Source organism: Euwallacea fornicatus, chromosome 18 (genome assembly GCF_040115645.1).
Source record: "Euwallacea fornicatus isolate EFF26 chromosome 18, ASM4011564v1, whole genome shotgun sequence".
NCBI classification, from domain to species: domain Eukaryota; kingdom Metazoa; phylum Arthropoda; class Insecta; order Coleoptera; family Curculionidae; genus Euwallacea; species Euwallacea fornicatus.
Window position 1 is genome coordinate 1,312,141 of NC_089558.1, and position 17,028 is coordinate 1,329,168.

The 17,028-nt window shown below is 36.1% G+C and overlaps 3 protein-coding genes across 5 annotated transcripts; 2 read left to right on the forward strand and 1 right to left on the reverse strand.

The window, feature by feature from the left end:
• Positions 1-110: 110 nt before the first annotated feature.
• Positions 111-6,940, reverse strand: LOC136345181 (GILT-like protein 1). Its single transcript, XM_066293244.1, has 5 exons — positions 6,674-6,940; positions 3,645-3,779; positions 1,483-1,616; positions 1,285-1,427; positions 111-1,234 (listed from the first exon to the last, which is right to left on the reverse strand). Exons 1-5 carry the CDS (start codon positions 6,779-6,781, stop codon positions 984-986), a joined length of 771 nt encoding a protein of 256 aa, XP_066149341.1. The 5' UTR covers positions 6,782-6,940; the 3' UTR covers positions 111-983.
• A 1,241-nt stretch (positions 6,941-8,181) lies between these two features.
• Positions 8,182-12,413, forward strand: Vps53 (vacuolar protein sorting 53). Of its 3 annotated transcripts, XM_066292596.1 has the most exons (12): positions 8,187-8,468; positions 8,677-8,870; positions 8,921-9,071; positions 9,131-9,358; positions 9,414-9,657; positions 9,712-10,252; positions 10,305-10,511; positions 10,570-10,728; positions 10,781-10,859; positions 10,911-11,118; positions 11,173-11,292; positions 11,909-12,413. In XM_066292596.1, exons 1-12 carry the CDS (start codon positions 8,373-8,375, stop codon positions 12,097-12,099), a joined length of 2,418 nt encoding a protein of 805 aa, XP_066148693.1. In that variant the 5' UTR covers positions 8,187-8,372; the 3' UTR covers positions 12,100-12,413. The 3 variants fall into 3 exon arrangements, with proteins under 3 accessions (XP_066148692.1, XP_066148693.1, XP_066148694.1); XM_066292595.1 differs by having other exon boundaries at positions 8,182-8,468; positions 10,911-11,292; XM_066292597.1 differs by lacking the exon at positions 8,187-8,468 and having other exon boundaries at positions 8,757-8,870; positions 8,925-9,071.
• Positions 12,414-12,481: 68 nt separating this feature from the next.
• On the forward strand, positions 12,482-17,002 carry LOC136344806 (probable ATP-dependent RNA helicase DHX34). Its single transcript, XM_066292593.1, has 10 exons — positions 12,482-13,130; positions 13,347-13,661; positions 13,718-13,836; positions 13,901-14,115; positions 14,171-14,408; positions 14,458-14,704; positions 14,768-15,038; positions 15,366-15,547; positions 15,602-15,798; positions 15,846-17,002. The coding sequence occupies exons 1-10, from the start codon at positions 12,596-12,598 to the stop codon at positions 16,935-16,937; spliced, it is 3,411 nt and encodes a 1,136-aa protein (XP_066148690.1). The 5' UTR covers positions 12,482-12,595; the 3' UTR covers positions 16,938-17,002.
• Positions 17,003-17,028: the final 26 nt, after the last annotated feature.

The following is a 17,028-nucleotide window of genomic DNA, read 5'->3' on the forward strand; positions in this document are numbered from 1 at the left end:
TATACCTCTAATAAAGTAATACGCGCAGTCTACATGTTATGTAGATCGAAATTTTTCCTAGTAAAGAGCGTTAAATATAATGGGTGAGAGTATATATTAATTCAGCAAGATTCTCGTAAAGTTTTTAATGAAATCAACACTAAAATAGGCAAGAAGCCTTATAAAATACCTTAAAATTCACTTTTACAAGTCATGTGCCCACTTCCAAGAACTGTGCATAAAAATTGGTTTCAGGTGCAGTATATTTTTCTTGGTTTATGTTTGTACAACACTACAAATTTCCATCATTAAAAAAATACTTTAGATCTTTTGGCTTTACCAATTTAGTTAGAAAAATTGTGCGTCGGCGAACTGAAGGGTTTAAGGCTGTCTCAAAATTAAGAAAATATTCTTTATTTTTCATTTGTTAACAATATCCGCAAAACATGAAACAAAAATACATCTTAAATTATTGTTTTTTTTTTAATAAAAAGGACTTTTATTAATTACAATAATGTAAGTCATTCCTATATGCCATTTATAAACTTGTGGACGCATGTATGAGAGTAAAGTTCATGGCCGGATTATCGAGCGCTGAAATAGAACTTAACTTAAAAACTTCTGCTGCTATAAGCAGCAACTCTACCTGTATTTGTACGCACAATAACGTGTAAATATAATAATTTGTGGTAATAGATTTTTCTAAACAGTAGAGATTTTTCAGTCGCCTTTTTGTCTAGATAAATGGCAATATTAAAGGTACTTGTGTGATTGGTACATATAAAATTATGCGAAAATCCTTATGGCAACATTGCGAATGTTGATTCGGGGACTTCTTAACGGCTCGAAGGGTTTGAAACCATAAGTACAATAAACCTACACTTCATTACATACGTTTATCACAACTGCGCAGCTTGCAAAAAATAGTATATTTCACCACATAAAAAGTGAGTAAGAAAGAAATAACACACTCCGATTCAGTAGGTACAAAGTCTTGTCAAAGTTTAATTGAAGAATTTGATGAAAACACTGGCGATCACTAAAAATGCCAAGCTAATGCTCAAAGTGGCTGCGCCATTGCATTCACTAGGTTTGTCTTTGGTGATGTATTGGCACAGGGACTTGACAAAATTAGTTTGAGCCAAGGCGTTATCATCAGCTTTAAATTGCCCGTTGAAGACAATGGTAGGAACGGATTTCAAGGGGTTCGAGACTTCATTCGTTTGGGTACCCAGAGTAGCCAAATAGTTGGAACCTACGGTAGCAATTATCAGAAATGAATTTTGATTGAAACCTAAACTTTACCATCAGAATGAGCTGCACAGTTCTCGATCAGATTCAAGTTATTGACGTGATTGATTTCTGCGCAGTCCTTAGTGGGGAAAGTTGCGTTGTCCCCTTTCTTTTCAGTCTTGTCCATCAGGCAATTGATGAATCCAACGGCAACCCTACAGAATAGCCCATAATAACTCCTTTTGCATTGAAAATTCCTCAAATTCGCACTTATTAAAACCGAATCCTTCAGTGGGCTTTCCTTGTTCGATAAGCTTCAGCGCACAAGCCTGAATCTTATTGCCCTCGCACTCTTTCGGTCCATGGTGGCAATCAAATTCGTACTCGTTTGTTTTGAATTCCATCTGAAAGAGACTTTTTTATTCAGGGTGAAAAATCTTAAGCTTAAACGTTTTCTGTTTGTTTGCCTCATTAAGATTTCCCCGTTAATGGATTTTCGCTATTGCAAATTGAAAAACCACAGCAAGCGACACTCTTAATGACTTTTAATTAGCATATGGTCACCGAGGAACAGGTTCTAGTCGCAAAATGCGTCATCTACTGCAAGATTACCATTTGTATAGAAAGGCAGCGAACTTGAGACCCTCCGGCGTAGGTGGAAGTTTAATGGCAATTGCTTTTTGTCTGTATTAATCATATCCTCGTTAACCTGACACGTCTGTCCGTTTTCTATAGCTTTCTTAGAATAATAAGGACACTGATAAGAACTTCATCAGTCTGGGAAAGAGTATACGAATTTGCAGTTAAACCTGTTTGGCAACAATAATAAGCATCACTGTATTTGTTTAAAAGTAATTATTTTGAATGTAGAGCATTAGGTGACTAACAGGGCCGGCTTTGGCGAGTCCGGCGCTCTCGACAAAATTATTAATAGACCCAAGAAAAACCGCCGCCCAACCTGCCCTCCCCCTATAAGTTCTGTACGGAAGACTAAAAAAAGGCTGGGAAATATTGGGGAGTTTTATGACTTCTATTACTGCTGGTGTTGGATGCACTTACTAGTATATACAGGAGTATGCCTAGCTATATACTATTTGTGCCAATTTTTGGTGCCTAAAATATACGTCCAGAACAAACGTTTCACACCTTAATCATTGTCGTGTTCGTTGAAAAGCGGTACATCTTCGAGATAAATGTAGGCAGCATGCCGCCGGGCAACATTCCTGCTTCGTCTGTATGTTGAGTTGCCTACATCAGGTACAATTTTTACTAGATTTACATCGGCAAATTGAGGCAGGTTCACAATGTTCAATCGTATACCGTGTGTGCTATGAAAAAAAAATTGAACTCGGAGAACTCGAAGGGAATCAGTTCAAAAACTCCCTTTAAAAGTATTGTTAAATTTATTAAAATTGAAAAGACATGGGTAAAAGGAGTTCTATAAAGAAATTGACGTTAACGAGTGAGAAAATTAAAAAAAATTGTATCAGATACAGGGTGTTCTACATTAAAATGGGGAGTTTTGGCGTCTTCAACATAGTGAAAGTTTTCAAAATCCATGAATATACCCATAATACAGTGTATTAAAGCATCATTCCCTGTAATCTAGAAATTCGTAATGATCAAAACCCTATAAGATGTCCCGCGAAAAAATCTAATATCCAGTATTGAAAAAGAATCTTCGCAAAAAATTCCATTTGAAAAGTATTGAAATCGTGCTCATGGTAATCTTCCTTTAACTCGAAAATTAAGCGAGGTGGGAATAAGTGCAGATAAATTGACCTTAATGAACATTGTAACATCATGCTTTACTCTACCAATTACGAGTGTAATCAGGCCAATACACACTGATGATTACGCAATGGATTGGCCGGGACGCATTGTCTTTGGATCTTCAGTTGGTATCAGTTAGCCATTGCCAGAAAGTTTCTTCAATAAAAGTCGTATTTAGCTCCTCGGAGTTTTAAGTACTCAATTTTGATCCCTTCCTGCCGCAAAAACATAATGTTAATTTGACTATTATACTATCAAGCAAAATAGCGCAATATACAGGATGTGCTATGAAAAAAAGGGGAGTTTTTACGTGTTCGACGTAGCGAAAATGATAATTTTTTATAATTTTAAACGACTTCTCGTGGCGACTAATCGCCTTTTGAATAATTTAGTTCGATTTCTAATGCAGACATGTAACCCAGAAAACGGAAACCCTTTTTGTTTTATTGTAGCCTCAGAATTGACGTGTTTAAATCAATTGCATCACAATCATCGTACAATTTTAACGAGGTTTCGATTATATCGGAATTGCTACGCTATACGTTCCTTTGGATTTCTACCGTCAGCAACTTTTAAACCCAATTATGAAAAACGTAACGTATTAATTGCGGCAAAATACCCACAACCGAACCTATTTTTTAATACAAACGAAGACTTACTTTCGTCTTGCCATATGGCACCAAAGTCAAGTTGACGAAATTGGAAAGATTGCCTTGCAGGGAAGGATATAATTGTTGAGTGAAGAATTTCCTGGAGTCTGGACAAAGGGACTCGTAGTAGATATTTACTGCCACCTGAAAAAATAAATACACAAATAAATATACATACATATGAACATTTAACAAATAAATTTAATTAATTCAATTAAAATTGGTTAAATTTGGGGGAAAGTTGCGCAATTTAGAGTTTGAGAAATGTACTTGAAAAATTTAAAAAATTCCTATGAGTTTCGGAGGCATTCGAAAAAAAAATGGAATTCTGAAAAACGTTTTCATTTTTTATTCAGCTTATTTGGCGAGATTATTCAAAAAGACCGACAGTTCGTCTCAGCTTTTTCCCTTTCTCAATGTATCGGTGCTAAATATGAAACCCGACGTTTCAGTTTGCGGCAACCATCATCAATCTTAATTTTTCTTATGAGCGCCATCTTCGATTCACACATCTTCGAACCCGCTTTTTTCTAGATACGGTGATGTATCACATCTTAAGGGTCGGTTTTGTGATGTGGTGGAAATATCAAAAATGCTATTTCTTCAAAGAGTTCCTCGAAAATAACTTTTTTTAGATATATATCTCACGTTTGCACTGAGACGTCAAATCGAAACTTAACATGTGATACTTCATCGTGATCAGAACGAAATATGACTTCTTAAATCTGAAAAACTGGGATGAGACCCATAAAAAGAAACAAAGTTGATGATGTGGCATCGGCACCTTGGAGAAGGGGAAAAATTGCAATGATGGAGTGTCAATTCTTTTGAAATCCATCCAATCGCGCTACTTTGCCTTAATTTAACTGGCCTTCTATCTTCCATGGTTACCGATAGATCCTCACGGTTGAGCATTTATGAATAACAATGCGCATATCTCACTAGCAATACAAATCACCATACATGGACATAATTTCTGTTAGCAATATCGCAACCTCATCCAATAAAAACTCACAATTAATATTCATGACAACCCTACTGCTATCTACAATATAAAATTCCAGAGGAATCTTCAGTCAGGTCATAAGGCTCATTAACCCGTGATAGGAGCTCGTGTTAACATTGAGTTTATCGCGACATTTCAGTTTACGACCTTTTAAGTGTGAATGTTCAAGAATGTCATTGTGATCGTTCAACCATAGTTGAGAAACAACAATAATTCTGCTTAATAAGAATAAGGTCACTCGCCACTTTTCTGACGTTAACACTTAAAGCCGAAGGGCGGCACGCGTCCATGACATCGTCATGACTCAACTCGTGGATAATGAGGCGCATATCTCACGAGCAGTGAAAACGACCATACGTAGATATAATTTGTTTTTCTGAAAAGTCCATTTCAATCCATGGAGTTTTGATGGTTTCTCTACGAATTAGCGCGTCTTTACACGGGCTATTTCGTTCAATGCCACAAGTGTCCACGAGGCCTGAGAGGTATTATATTGTCGGTTAAGCACAGGATATACCCTCATTTAGCAACGATCATTTTATTATTATGGATGATCCTCCTGAAAATGCATAATACGCACATATTATTTATTGAATTTGCATAGAATGCAAATTATTTCTGGTTATTTACAGCGAAATCCCATTAAATCTAGGACGAAAATAACGGAGATCACAGGATTCCGTTTATTGCTTACAAAATTCTATTGATCTCGCCACTAGAACCTTCGAGACCGTTAGAACTGAGGTATTCCGATTATCTTCCTTATTGGTTTGCGGTCAGCTTTCAGCCACTTTTTGAATAAAATTTTAGGTGCTTTTGATCAAATTTGCAGCCACGACGTCGATTTTGCATTAAAACCGGTAAGTGCGCAAATCTCCTCTCGTTAATACACAATCGGTTTGTTTTTCTGCGGTCGCAGCTTTATTGGCCGTTCGGCGAATGGTCAGTGCGATTTTATTGCAATCGAAACAATGCCGACACATGTTGGTTGTTGGAATAATTAAAAGAATAAAGTATGCGAGAGCTCGTGCGTCGTAGCTGACGAAAATAACCCGAATAGCCATTAGATAGTGGGTGCGTCCCCATGCCTCTATCACCAAACTGGAGATAATTAATTACATCATGGGCCTCCTCCAACAAACATCCATTAACCTTTCTAAATTGACCTTTATATTCCATTGGGATGTTTCTAATTTTGAGCATGCACTAATGAGCTTAAAATTATGTAAAAAACGCGCGATTACATCTAAATGTGGAATTGGCTAATTACTTCGCACCTTACTGCGCTGCTCTGCAATACAGGAAATTGTTGTTTTATGCAATTTTATGGGCGAATGTGAAAGAAAAGTTTGCGGAAAATTCTAAATTTCTGCGATCCAATATTCGACCTTTAGCGGCGATTTATCTTCGTTTAGGAAATACGCGCTTTTCAATAAGGTCAAACATAATTGAGGGTCGCAGAACGCATAATAAGGCGAAAAAAGCCTTCACAGTTGCAAATCCTAACATGTTAATTAACACTGAATCGTAGATGAACCGCGACCATTCTGTGCTTATTTGTCATATTTGGTACTTCACCGCCGAGACACCGATGCGCTTGTCATCAAAACGAGCTTTCACCCAAAGATTATTTATCGAGGTTTTTTCTAAGTTTTAACAAATTATACATAGTACATACATACATAGTACATATTATTACATAGTTCCCAATTGCACCAAAATGCCCTACTGATTTAAGCGTTCATCCGATCAACTGCTTCACAATACAAGTCACATTCACCTTTACCCAGCACCACCAAGTACCTTTGTATGGTAATTTTTATGACTCCACTGAATGATCAGATTTACATATTTGCTTCCACATATATCCGCTTTCCAAGGCCTTAATTATGTCCCCGACTCCAGATTTGTCCTTCACAAATCGATTTTCATGCCTGCTCAAGCACAAACCCTCTGGCATTCACACGAATAATTCAATTCAGGGCACCATGTCAAGACTTTCTCTTTCGAACGATCTAAAAAAGAGACTCACCCTATGGTTTTCGTGGTTCATATGTCCCGAATGCTGATGCTCGTCGTGTTGGGCCGCCACCACAAGGACGGCTAAGGACAACACGTAGGAAACTTTGGAGATAGACATTTTAAAAGCGAATGTTCGACTCGCGAACTGGACGATTGATTACGAAGGAGACCTGTGTCCAGGCGATGGAGAACGATGAACACTGACTAACGATTAACGAAGAGCGTTTGGTAACGGTAAACTCAACAGGCGAGCTAATGCGGACGGACTGTGAAGAGCGGTGGGAAGCGCAGGTATTTGTCGAAAAGGTGGAAGTCAGTGGCCAAGAGGTTGAATTGGTTTATTGTGGCCGATTATTGGTGGTTTCAGTAACCACTTTTTCTGACGGAAAATATACCTATTGAGGCCTACAAATTGTGCTAAAACTGGCAAATTTATTATTTTTTCACATTTTTGATTTGTGGAATTTCCGACGTTAAAACCTGGCTAGAAAAAGTAATAATAACCTATTTCAACACAAAACTTTCTTTTTGGGTCAATAAGAACTAAAAGAAACACCTTAGACATAATTTGCGTTCACCATTTTTGACAGAAATAAATTGTTCAAATCATTTGTCCATATTACAAAACAAGTTAAACTGACTAAAAAGGAAAACATTCGCTCATGCACCAACGGAAGTAAGTTTGTCCGAGTTTTCTCATTTTAACCAAGTCACATATTTATGCCTCTAATAAAGTAATGCACATAATTTACTTGATATGTAGATCGAAATTTTTACCGATAAAGCATGACAAATATAATAGACTACAATATGTTAGTTTACCAAGTTTGTCCTAAAGTCTCTAAGGAAACTTGAATTAACATAGGCAAGAAACCTGATAAAATCGTTCAAAATACATTTTCACACTTGCAAGTACTCTATATAACAAATGGTTATAAGTTGTGACATATTTTTCTCGACTTATGTTTATAAAGTATTGAAAATTTCCAGCATTACAAAAAATATTTCAGAAATTATTTTGCTTCACCAATTTAGCCAGAAAATTGTACAAATTTGTCGGCGAACTGAAAATGCCAAAGCTGTTTTAAAATTAAAAAAATATTCTTTATTTTTCATTTATTAATAATATCCACGAAACATTGCATTTCGAAAAAAGAAACAATAATGTGTAGATAATTTTTTAGTGCACCGTGTATATAACTTTCTGAAAATGTCATGTCAACAATGGATACGTAGAGAACTGAACGAACGATCAGTGCAATGCAGGAAATTGCAACGCTGGATGGGAGAGCAGCTAACTATATTGATGAGTCAACATTGAATGGTTCTTTAATTTGAGTAAACAAAATAAGAGAGCCGCTTCCGTACCACTGATTTTTAATGTTTACATGATTTAAAATAAAAGTGCCATTAAACGGCATAGCTCAGGCATTCCATTTCTTCGAAAACACAATAGTAAATCCAAAACTAAAATAAATGCCTAGAGAGTAAGAAGATTAAAGAAAATGCGCTGTTGCTCGGAAAAGATCATAATTGTCATTTGTTAAACTGACCTAACCTACAATACACAAAAGTTTTAAGTCTTAGTATTTAATTGCATATATTATATCATTAATATTCGGTATTTAGTGTCTTTACTAATTCTACCATACTTGTTAAACTTTAAATTAAATTTGCCAACAGAAGAGGTCAATATCTAGGTTAATACCATGGACAACAGTCCCACAGAAGACGATTTAATGGAAGAGGACAGCTCAGATCTTTTTATCAATTTCCCCCCTGAAGTGCAAAAGGCTATTGATGAGGTAAGTAATAAACACTCCTAGTAAACCTCCTAGTACGTAGAGGTAACTATTAAATACTCCAAAAACCCAGACAAGAAATAGCTATTACTATTGGTACTGGTTTGATTTATTATGATGGAACTCAACTCCCGTAGACTGTCTGCAGAATCTATTATGTAGTTTTTTTAATTCCACCTTTCTTTTACATGTATTATCTTCACCAAAACAGGTCCTTCCATGTCGTGACTCGCTGGATGAACCAGATTTCAACACCATAGACTACATAAACACTCTCTTCCCCACAGAGCAATCATTATCAAATATTGATGAGGTTGTAATAAAAATGGAGAATCAAATACATACTATCAACAATGAAATATCTACAGTTATTCGAGGGCAAATAGATGCCAGCAAGGATGGGCGGTAAGTCTCTTAGCTTCTCTGTAAACTAATTTAAAGGAGGCGCTTTTAAGGGAGGCTTTAGATGAGTCTCAAAAAATTATTAAGCAACTATTTGTACATATTAAGGATATTAAAGAAAGGGCTGAAAAGTCTGAGGAGATGGTTAGGGAGATTACCAGGGATATCAAACAGCTGGACTGTGCTAAGAGAAATTTGACCCTAGTAATGTGTTTTTATGATCTTAGAAAAATATTCAGATACATTGGCAATTAATTTTGAAGGCAATTACAACTCTAAATCACCTTCACATGTTAGTAGGAGGAGTTGACACACTTAAATCCCTAACTCAAAAACGTCTCTATGGAGAAATTGCTTTACCTCTCCAAGCTATTAGCGAAGTAATGACCCATTTTGAAAATTACTCAGACATTCCTCAAGTAAAAAGTCTCAGTGACCAAGTTAATAGCATTCGATTTGAGCTGGCAGAACAAATAACTCATGATTTTAAAGTGAGGCTTTGCACTAAATTTATAATAAACAAAATAAACAAAGCTAGGTTTGCAGGAAGCTTTCCAGGGGCCTAATAACAGGACGCATTTACCAAATAAACAGCTTCAACAAGCTTGTTTGGTGATATCAATTCTAGACCCTAAAGTGAAAAGAGAGCTTTTAAAATGGTTTGTTGATTTACAACTGCAGGAGTATGATCACCTTTTCCAAGAGACTGAAGATACTGCCTGGTTGGATAAGATTGATAAAAGATATGCGTGGATTAAGAGACATTTGTTAGAGTTTGAAGATAGACTGGGTAAAGCAATTTAATAGATGCATTGTTTATACTATTACCATAACTTTAATTTAGGTAACATGTTTCCCCAACAATGGGAAGTCTCAGAGCGAATAGCAGTGCAATTTTGCCACAAAACTCGAGAAGAACTTTCAAAAATAATGGCAAAGCGTAAAAGTGAAATTGACGTGAAACTGCTCTTATATGCCATTCAAAAGACTTCCGCCTTTGAAAATTTACTCTTTAAGAGATTTACTGGTGTTACATTGAGAGAGAACTTAAAAGATTCTTTGAAGGGTGATAATAAACTTCCTACAGCTGTTGGTGGCCCAATTAACAGCGCGTTAAAAGAAGAAAGCTCCACTAGTGGAGACGAATCAGATATGATAACTTCCCCCTTCAGTGGACTAATTGGTCGATGTTTTATTCCCCACTTGGAGATTTATATTGACAGTGTAGACCGGAACTTGGCAGATTTAATTGAGAGGTTCGTTCAGGATGAAAAGCAGCATAGGCCAACGGAGAATACGGAAACTCAGGCTGCAATTTTGCCCTCATGTCCAGATTTATTTGTTTTTTACAAAAAGAGCATGATTCAGTGCAATCAACTTGACAGGTAAAATAGATGTTGTAATTTAGAGAATATTTACAAGACCACAAACTTTTAGAGGCCAATCTATGTTGAGCTTAGCACGAACATTCCAGAAATATTTATATGAATATGCCGAGAGGCTTTTGCAGAGTAACTTGCCTAAAGTCGAGGGACAGTCTTTGGGCAGCTCTGTGCAAAATTTCACTAAAGATCTGCAAAAAATGTCCACCTCTGGAATAATCCAGAACTTTTCTTCATTACTGAAAGAGGGAGAGATCGTAAAGTGAGTTCAATAGATAAATTAATAAGATTGACAGTTTTTATTAGAGCTGTTGAACCAGGTTTACTAAAGAGGAGCAAATGAAAATATGCTGCATTTTATCAACTGCAGAGTATTGTTTGGAAACTACGCAACAACTACAGGATAAGCTGAAGGAGAAAATTGAGCCTCAGTTGGCAGACCAGGTCGACTTGAGTAAAGAACAGGACCAGTTTCATAAGTAAAATTTCAATGCAGCTTTCCAAAGACAATTTTAACAGTAAATGTTTTAGGGTGATTTCTAATTGCATACAGCTGTTAGTGCAAGACCTTGAGAATGCATGTGACCCATCTCTTTCCAGTATGTCAAAGGTGAGCAAATAAAATATGTCTTTCTCCTTCAAATGCTTTGTTTTTCCATAGATTCAGTGGCAAAATATTGACGCAGTAGGTGATCAGAGCTCCTACATAACACTGATTACTACCCAGTTGAAAACGACGGTCCCAATCATTCGGGATAACTTGGCGCATTCTCGGAAATATTTCACACAATTTTGCATCAAATTCGCGAACAGCTTTATACCGAAGTTTGTGCAAAATATATACAAGTGCAAACCGATAAATACTGAGGGTAATTTTTTACGAAACATGTATCTTGACAAGAGAAATTTAAGCATATTTTTAGGAGCTGAACAGCTGCTTCTCGATACCCACATGTTGAAGACTGTATTGTTAAACCTACCGAGCATAGCTTCGCAAATAAATAGACCGGCCCCAGCTGCGTATTCCAAGGTAGTCACTAAAGGTAAGTGGAATCCCAATTCAATTAGCAGATAAATGGTGGATAAGCGATACCGCCGAAGCATTAAATGGCGGAAAGATTTTAAATTAAACACATTTACGAGAAACGTTCCTGTTTAGTTCCAGTTCATAGTTTTCCTAAATGAATTAAACAAATTCAGTCTTATTTTCTGTTATCAGATCGGATGATCTTTGCTTTAATTTCCGACGCAGCGGAGAGTTACAAAGAGCGTCAAATTTACGACTCTCTCTTTATACATCATGAAAGAACTTTCCTTATTTGCTTCGAAGAAATCCTAGATACGGCTTACCGTATCTAAGATTTCGACCGGTGAAATGAAACGACAAATGTGAGCAGTATTTATCACATCAATTTCCGAAAAAATAGGATCTATAATTTAACCTAGGTGGAATAGTTTATTCACCAACCATAATCTAAAGTGCTTTCTGATTTTTGAAGCCATGATGAGTAAAAACCTTCGCTCATTGCCTTATTGTCTTTGATAGCGTCCTCGAATATGTTTGAACAACGGCTTTGTAATCAAGAAAACATTTTAGAATGCAGTTTAATCAGGCAGAAGTATCTTTACAGTGAAAACACTTCTTGGTTTTTTTACTAGGTATGACTAAGGCGGAAATGATTCTTAAGATAGTGATGACCCCAGTGGAGCCTCCAAAGAATTTTGTAGATCAAAGCAAAAAGCTTTTACCTGAGTGCCCGTTGACTGAGTTTTATAAAATTCTAGAAATGAAAAGTGTAAGGCGGCAGGAACAAGCTATTTTAGTCGATATGTTTAAAAGTCAAAAGTAATATTAGATTTCTATTTTGTGCAATGATAGTATTTATATAGTTATAATATATATTTCAATTTCTTTTAAGAATAGTAATTTCTCGTACTTACGTTTTGATATTTATTAGGCAATTTTATTACTCCAATAAAACAATAGAAAATAATCTTTATAGGTTATAGACTTTCATATATTTAAGGCTTTTATACAGGGATCGATACATGAAACAGAAATTGTATGGCGAATATTTTCTCGTGTAAACTTGGTTGTTACATAAATTCTTACAGGAACTCCAGACAAATGTGTGATTAAAAGAAAAGAAAATGCTCATTGGTATTTAGTATTCTCAATGACGTAACAAATTAAAAAATTATATGAAAACCCTATGAATTAAATTAAGTAGGGTTATGTAAATCGGCATAACCAAACATTCATTTTGCTTAAAATCAAAACAAAAATTAAGTTTTCCATAACTTGAAATTGGAAAAATTGTATGTAAAGCGTAATTAACTCAGCCCATGGACCGACGGCACAAGGAATCCTACCACCATGAAAGACACAAACGTAAAAGATCTCGAAGCAGGAGTTCCCATCATCCTCCAAAAAAATACAATTCGCCACCTAAACCTCGTAAAATTAGCGAATATAAGCACGAATTAACCAGATTTTTAGAAGAAAACGCCAACATCAAAGATATAAATGATTTCTGGACTTTTTACCATAAATATCTGCACATCCAACAATCAAAACCTAAAGATCCCACTTTAAACCGTCATAGTCTGCTTAACATAGACTTTGACGAAACTACTGATATTTTGTGGGATAGATTGCCGGTACTGGATAGATGTGGTGAAAGGTTTAACATAGATAAAAAGGAATTTGATGAGTTTTTGCTTATGCTAAGAGTATATCAAGATTTCCAACAGAAGTCGAAGTTTTCAAAATTGAAAAAACTTAAAAATGGACAAAATGAATTACCTATTGCTCAGTATAAGAAGGAAATTTTGGATAAATTGAACAAGAATAGAGTAATTCTTATTGCAGGCAATACAGGTAGGTATTTATTAAATTAAGTGACGGCCAAAAAATTCCTTAATTTGAACTACTTACAACTTTGGCATCTCTGATGGTCTCACTTCATGTGGTGATTAGTTTACTTAAAACTTACCTGTTTTAAGAAAAAAAATGGAGGATTTAAGCCTCTTAAGTGCCCTTAGAATTTCAAATAAGTTCTGAACAAACTCATCCTTTCAAAATGTTTTCTATTAGGCTGCGGTAAATCAACCCAAGTACCGCAATATGTAATGGAAGCAGGCTACAAAAAAGTAGTTTGCACTCAACCTAGACGTATTGCCTGTGTTTCATTGGCAAAACGAGTGTCTTATGAAACTCTCAGTGAATTTAAAAGCATCATCGGATATCAAATTAGGTTTGAGAAGTCCAAACGCAGTGATACTAACGTTATTTTTATGACTGAAGGGCTGTTACTCAGGCAGGCCTCAGAAGAAGAAACCTTAAACTCTTATGATGTCATCATCTTAGATGAAGTGCATGAGAGACATTTGCATGGAGATTTCCTCATAGGTTTGTAGGCAGTGTTATGATTTGGGTGTTTTTAATAATAGTTTAATTTGGTTAAGGAATTATGAAATGTGTGTTATATAAACGGGAAAATCTTAAGCTAATACTGATGTCCGCCACAATTAACATAGAGCTCTTTAGCAGCTATTTTAAAGACGAAAATATTCAAGTTGTTCAGGTAAAGTTGTTGGTTTAAATAATGCTGAGCATATGGTTTCTAAAGTGTATTAAAAATATTTAAGGTGCCTGGACGACTTTACCCTATAGAAATAAATTACAGGCCGGTGGTGAAAGATCCCTTTGAGCGAAAAAGAGATAAATTCAACTCCACTCCCTTTTTGCAGATTTTGCAAATGATAGACGAGAAATATACGCCCAATCAAAAGGGTGATGTTTTGGTCTTCTTAAATGGGTTTTCAGAAATTTCTTCTTTAGCCGATGCAGTTACAGAATACAGGTATTTGTTATTAATATATGTATGACGCACCAACTTGATATTATAAAAATTCCAGTGAGCTGAAAAAGAATTGGATTGTGCTGCCTTTACACAGCAGTTTATCTCTTGAAGATCAAGACAAAGTTTTTGATTACCCTCCAGAAGGAGTCCGAAAATGCATCATTTCCACTAACATAGCAGAAACTTCTGTTACTATAGATGGAATAAGATTCGTTATTGACTCGGGGAAATGCAATAGGATGGTTTATAATACTTTGGGAATTAGTAAATTGAGCGAAACAAATATTTCTCAAGTGAGTTTTTTTCATGTTGATATCAATTTTTGGTTCAAATTTCAATCAGGACAGTGCAAAGCAGCGTAGTGGCAGAGCAGGCCGCACGGGTCCCGGAGTATGTTATCGCCTTTATTCTGAGGAAGACTTCAACAGTTTTGAAGCATTCACCCCTGCAGAGATACATTTAGTTCCCTTAGACTCTCTTGTGCTTCACATGATTTCACTTGGACTTACTGACATTGAACACTTCCCATTTCTAGAGAAACCCAGCAGTAAAGCAATTGAGGAGAGTCTGGAAAAGTTAAAATTTGCTGGTAGGTTTCCTAAGTTCTCGATAGATTTGATTTTTTTTTTACTTACTACAGTGTTCACTTTAGGAGCCCTAAGTCTCTCTGAAGATTGCTTGTCTCTAACTCCACTCGGAGATTCGTTGAGCCAGCTACCAGTGGATCTTTCTATCAGTAAAATGCTTATTATGTCTACAATATTTGGAAACGTAAATTCGGTCCTGGCGCTGGCTTCGTTACTCAGTGTTCAAAGTCCGTTAACTCAAAACGCTTACCGAGATTCAGAGGCTCAGAATTTGCGGAAACCATTAGACTCTAGTCACGGAGACCCTATTAGTTTGTTGAATTATTACAAAGAATGGTAAGTCCCATATCCATAATCTATAACGTGATTTAACAGTGTGTTTCTGTAGAATTCCTCAATAATTATAGGAACGATGGAGCATAAATATGCAACCTAATTTAATACACCCCGTAATTTACACTATTGCGTATATCCTTACGCTATGCATTGTAAAGGTGACTACTCAGTATACGAGGTGTTCGATTTTAAAAAATCCGTCTTTGTGTATGCGTATGCGCGTGTGGCGAGGCAATACAACCTTTCTATTAATTTTTTAGCTCCTATAATAATGTATATAAAAGAAATGTATATCAAGCCTCTTTTTTAGGATTTTATTTTTCCCAGGTTAACCATAAAACAGCTCTCAGGTCCAATACAAGGCAGCTCCAAAAACAAATCTCAAAACTCAAGAATTTGGAGCAAGAAGCGATGCCTTGAGGAGCAGCGCTTTTACGAAGTGACCAAGCTTTTGGAGCAATTTAGAGACATTCTTACGGATGCCAATTTACTGCAGAAATTCGAAGAAGGTGCCTTCGTCTGACATAGCTAAACCTTAACTGTTAACTGTTGATTTTACACAGAATTATCCAGCAGTGAAAGAGCCATTCGTTATGGAGAATTAAAGCATTTGAAGTATTTGAAGTACGAGTTAAAAAACGAATCGAGAGGCAGGCAAAAGAAGCTGCTGAAGTACGAGATGTTTAACTCTGGGGAAGATACTGAGAATTCGACAAGTGACTTGAGAGATGTGGAATTTAGAATTACTAATGACTTTAAGGTAAGATTCGCATTCAGGGCAATAAATCTTTAACCAAATAATTTCAGCGACTGCAAAAATTGCTGAATGAAGCATCTGCAGACAGTTTTAAGGACCTAATGCTCTTAAAACTGATAGTTACTAGCGGATTTTACCCTCAAATCGCAGTGGAAGACGAGCATAATACATCTAAAACTGTCTCTGAAAGACTTTACCATACCAAAAACAAAAACTACGTCTTTCTAAGGCCTTTGAGCTATTTTGCAATAAATCCTGAAGAATTGCAGCTTTCCAATGACGAAGTGGAAGTTCCCCCTCCAGGGTATTTCAGCAAGAGACCGATTTCCAAGAAACACCAAATTTTGGTGTTTCAGTCTATCCTAGAGACCAAGAAAGTGTATTTGGTGAACACCATGCGAATGCCCTGCATTCAAACCCTCTTTTTGTTCGCCAAATCAATAGTTACCAACAACACTTTAACGAAATTTGTAGTTGACGATTTTTTGTCTCTAGATGTGCCCTATATAATCCAAGGCAAAAACGTGCTGTTTAGGGCGTTAACGTTAAGGAAAAAGTGGCTTAAAAAGCTGGATTTTAAGTTGAATAATCCCTTGCATAAGCCAACTGACTCAGAAAAAGAGGACATATTCTATTTCATCGAAGATTTACTGGCCTATATGAATACAGCAGTTTGCTACAACGTCAAAAGACTCTTGCCGGCAGATTTGAAGGATTTGTATTGTTACTCAAGCGAAAGCTTCTCCCTTATAGCCGATCGGACGAAAAATCCTTTTGATAACGGATACACAATGTGTCCTAATACCTCTAAAGGCGGCTTTAACGTGTCAGATAATCTAGTGTTCGATAGTCTAGTTGACGAAGATTGGACGTATAAAATCGAGGTTGAAATATTTGAAACTGGGCTTATATGCAAGCATTGTAATGAGATTTTGACGGGAAGGACGTTGTTTGAGTTCATGCAACATGAAGAGTTTTGTACTAGTAAAATTGAAAAAGTAAAGAGAGAAGTAAGTGAGGTAGTCAGTGTGGTGGCGAAGTCAAATTCCAAACAATGGCATTGCGATAAATGTGGACAAAAATTATTGTTGACTCCAACTGAAATTTTAAGGCATAAGAAGAGTTGTAATGGTAATTGTTAGTTCAATATTTATCAAAAAAAATTGTTATTTCTAAGCAAAAATAAACAATAAACAATAACTCAACACATCTGTTAATATTACTTTCTTGATG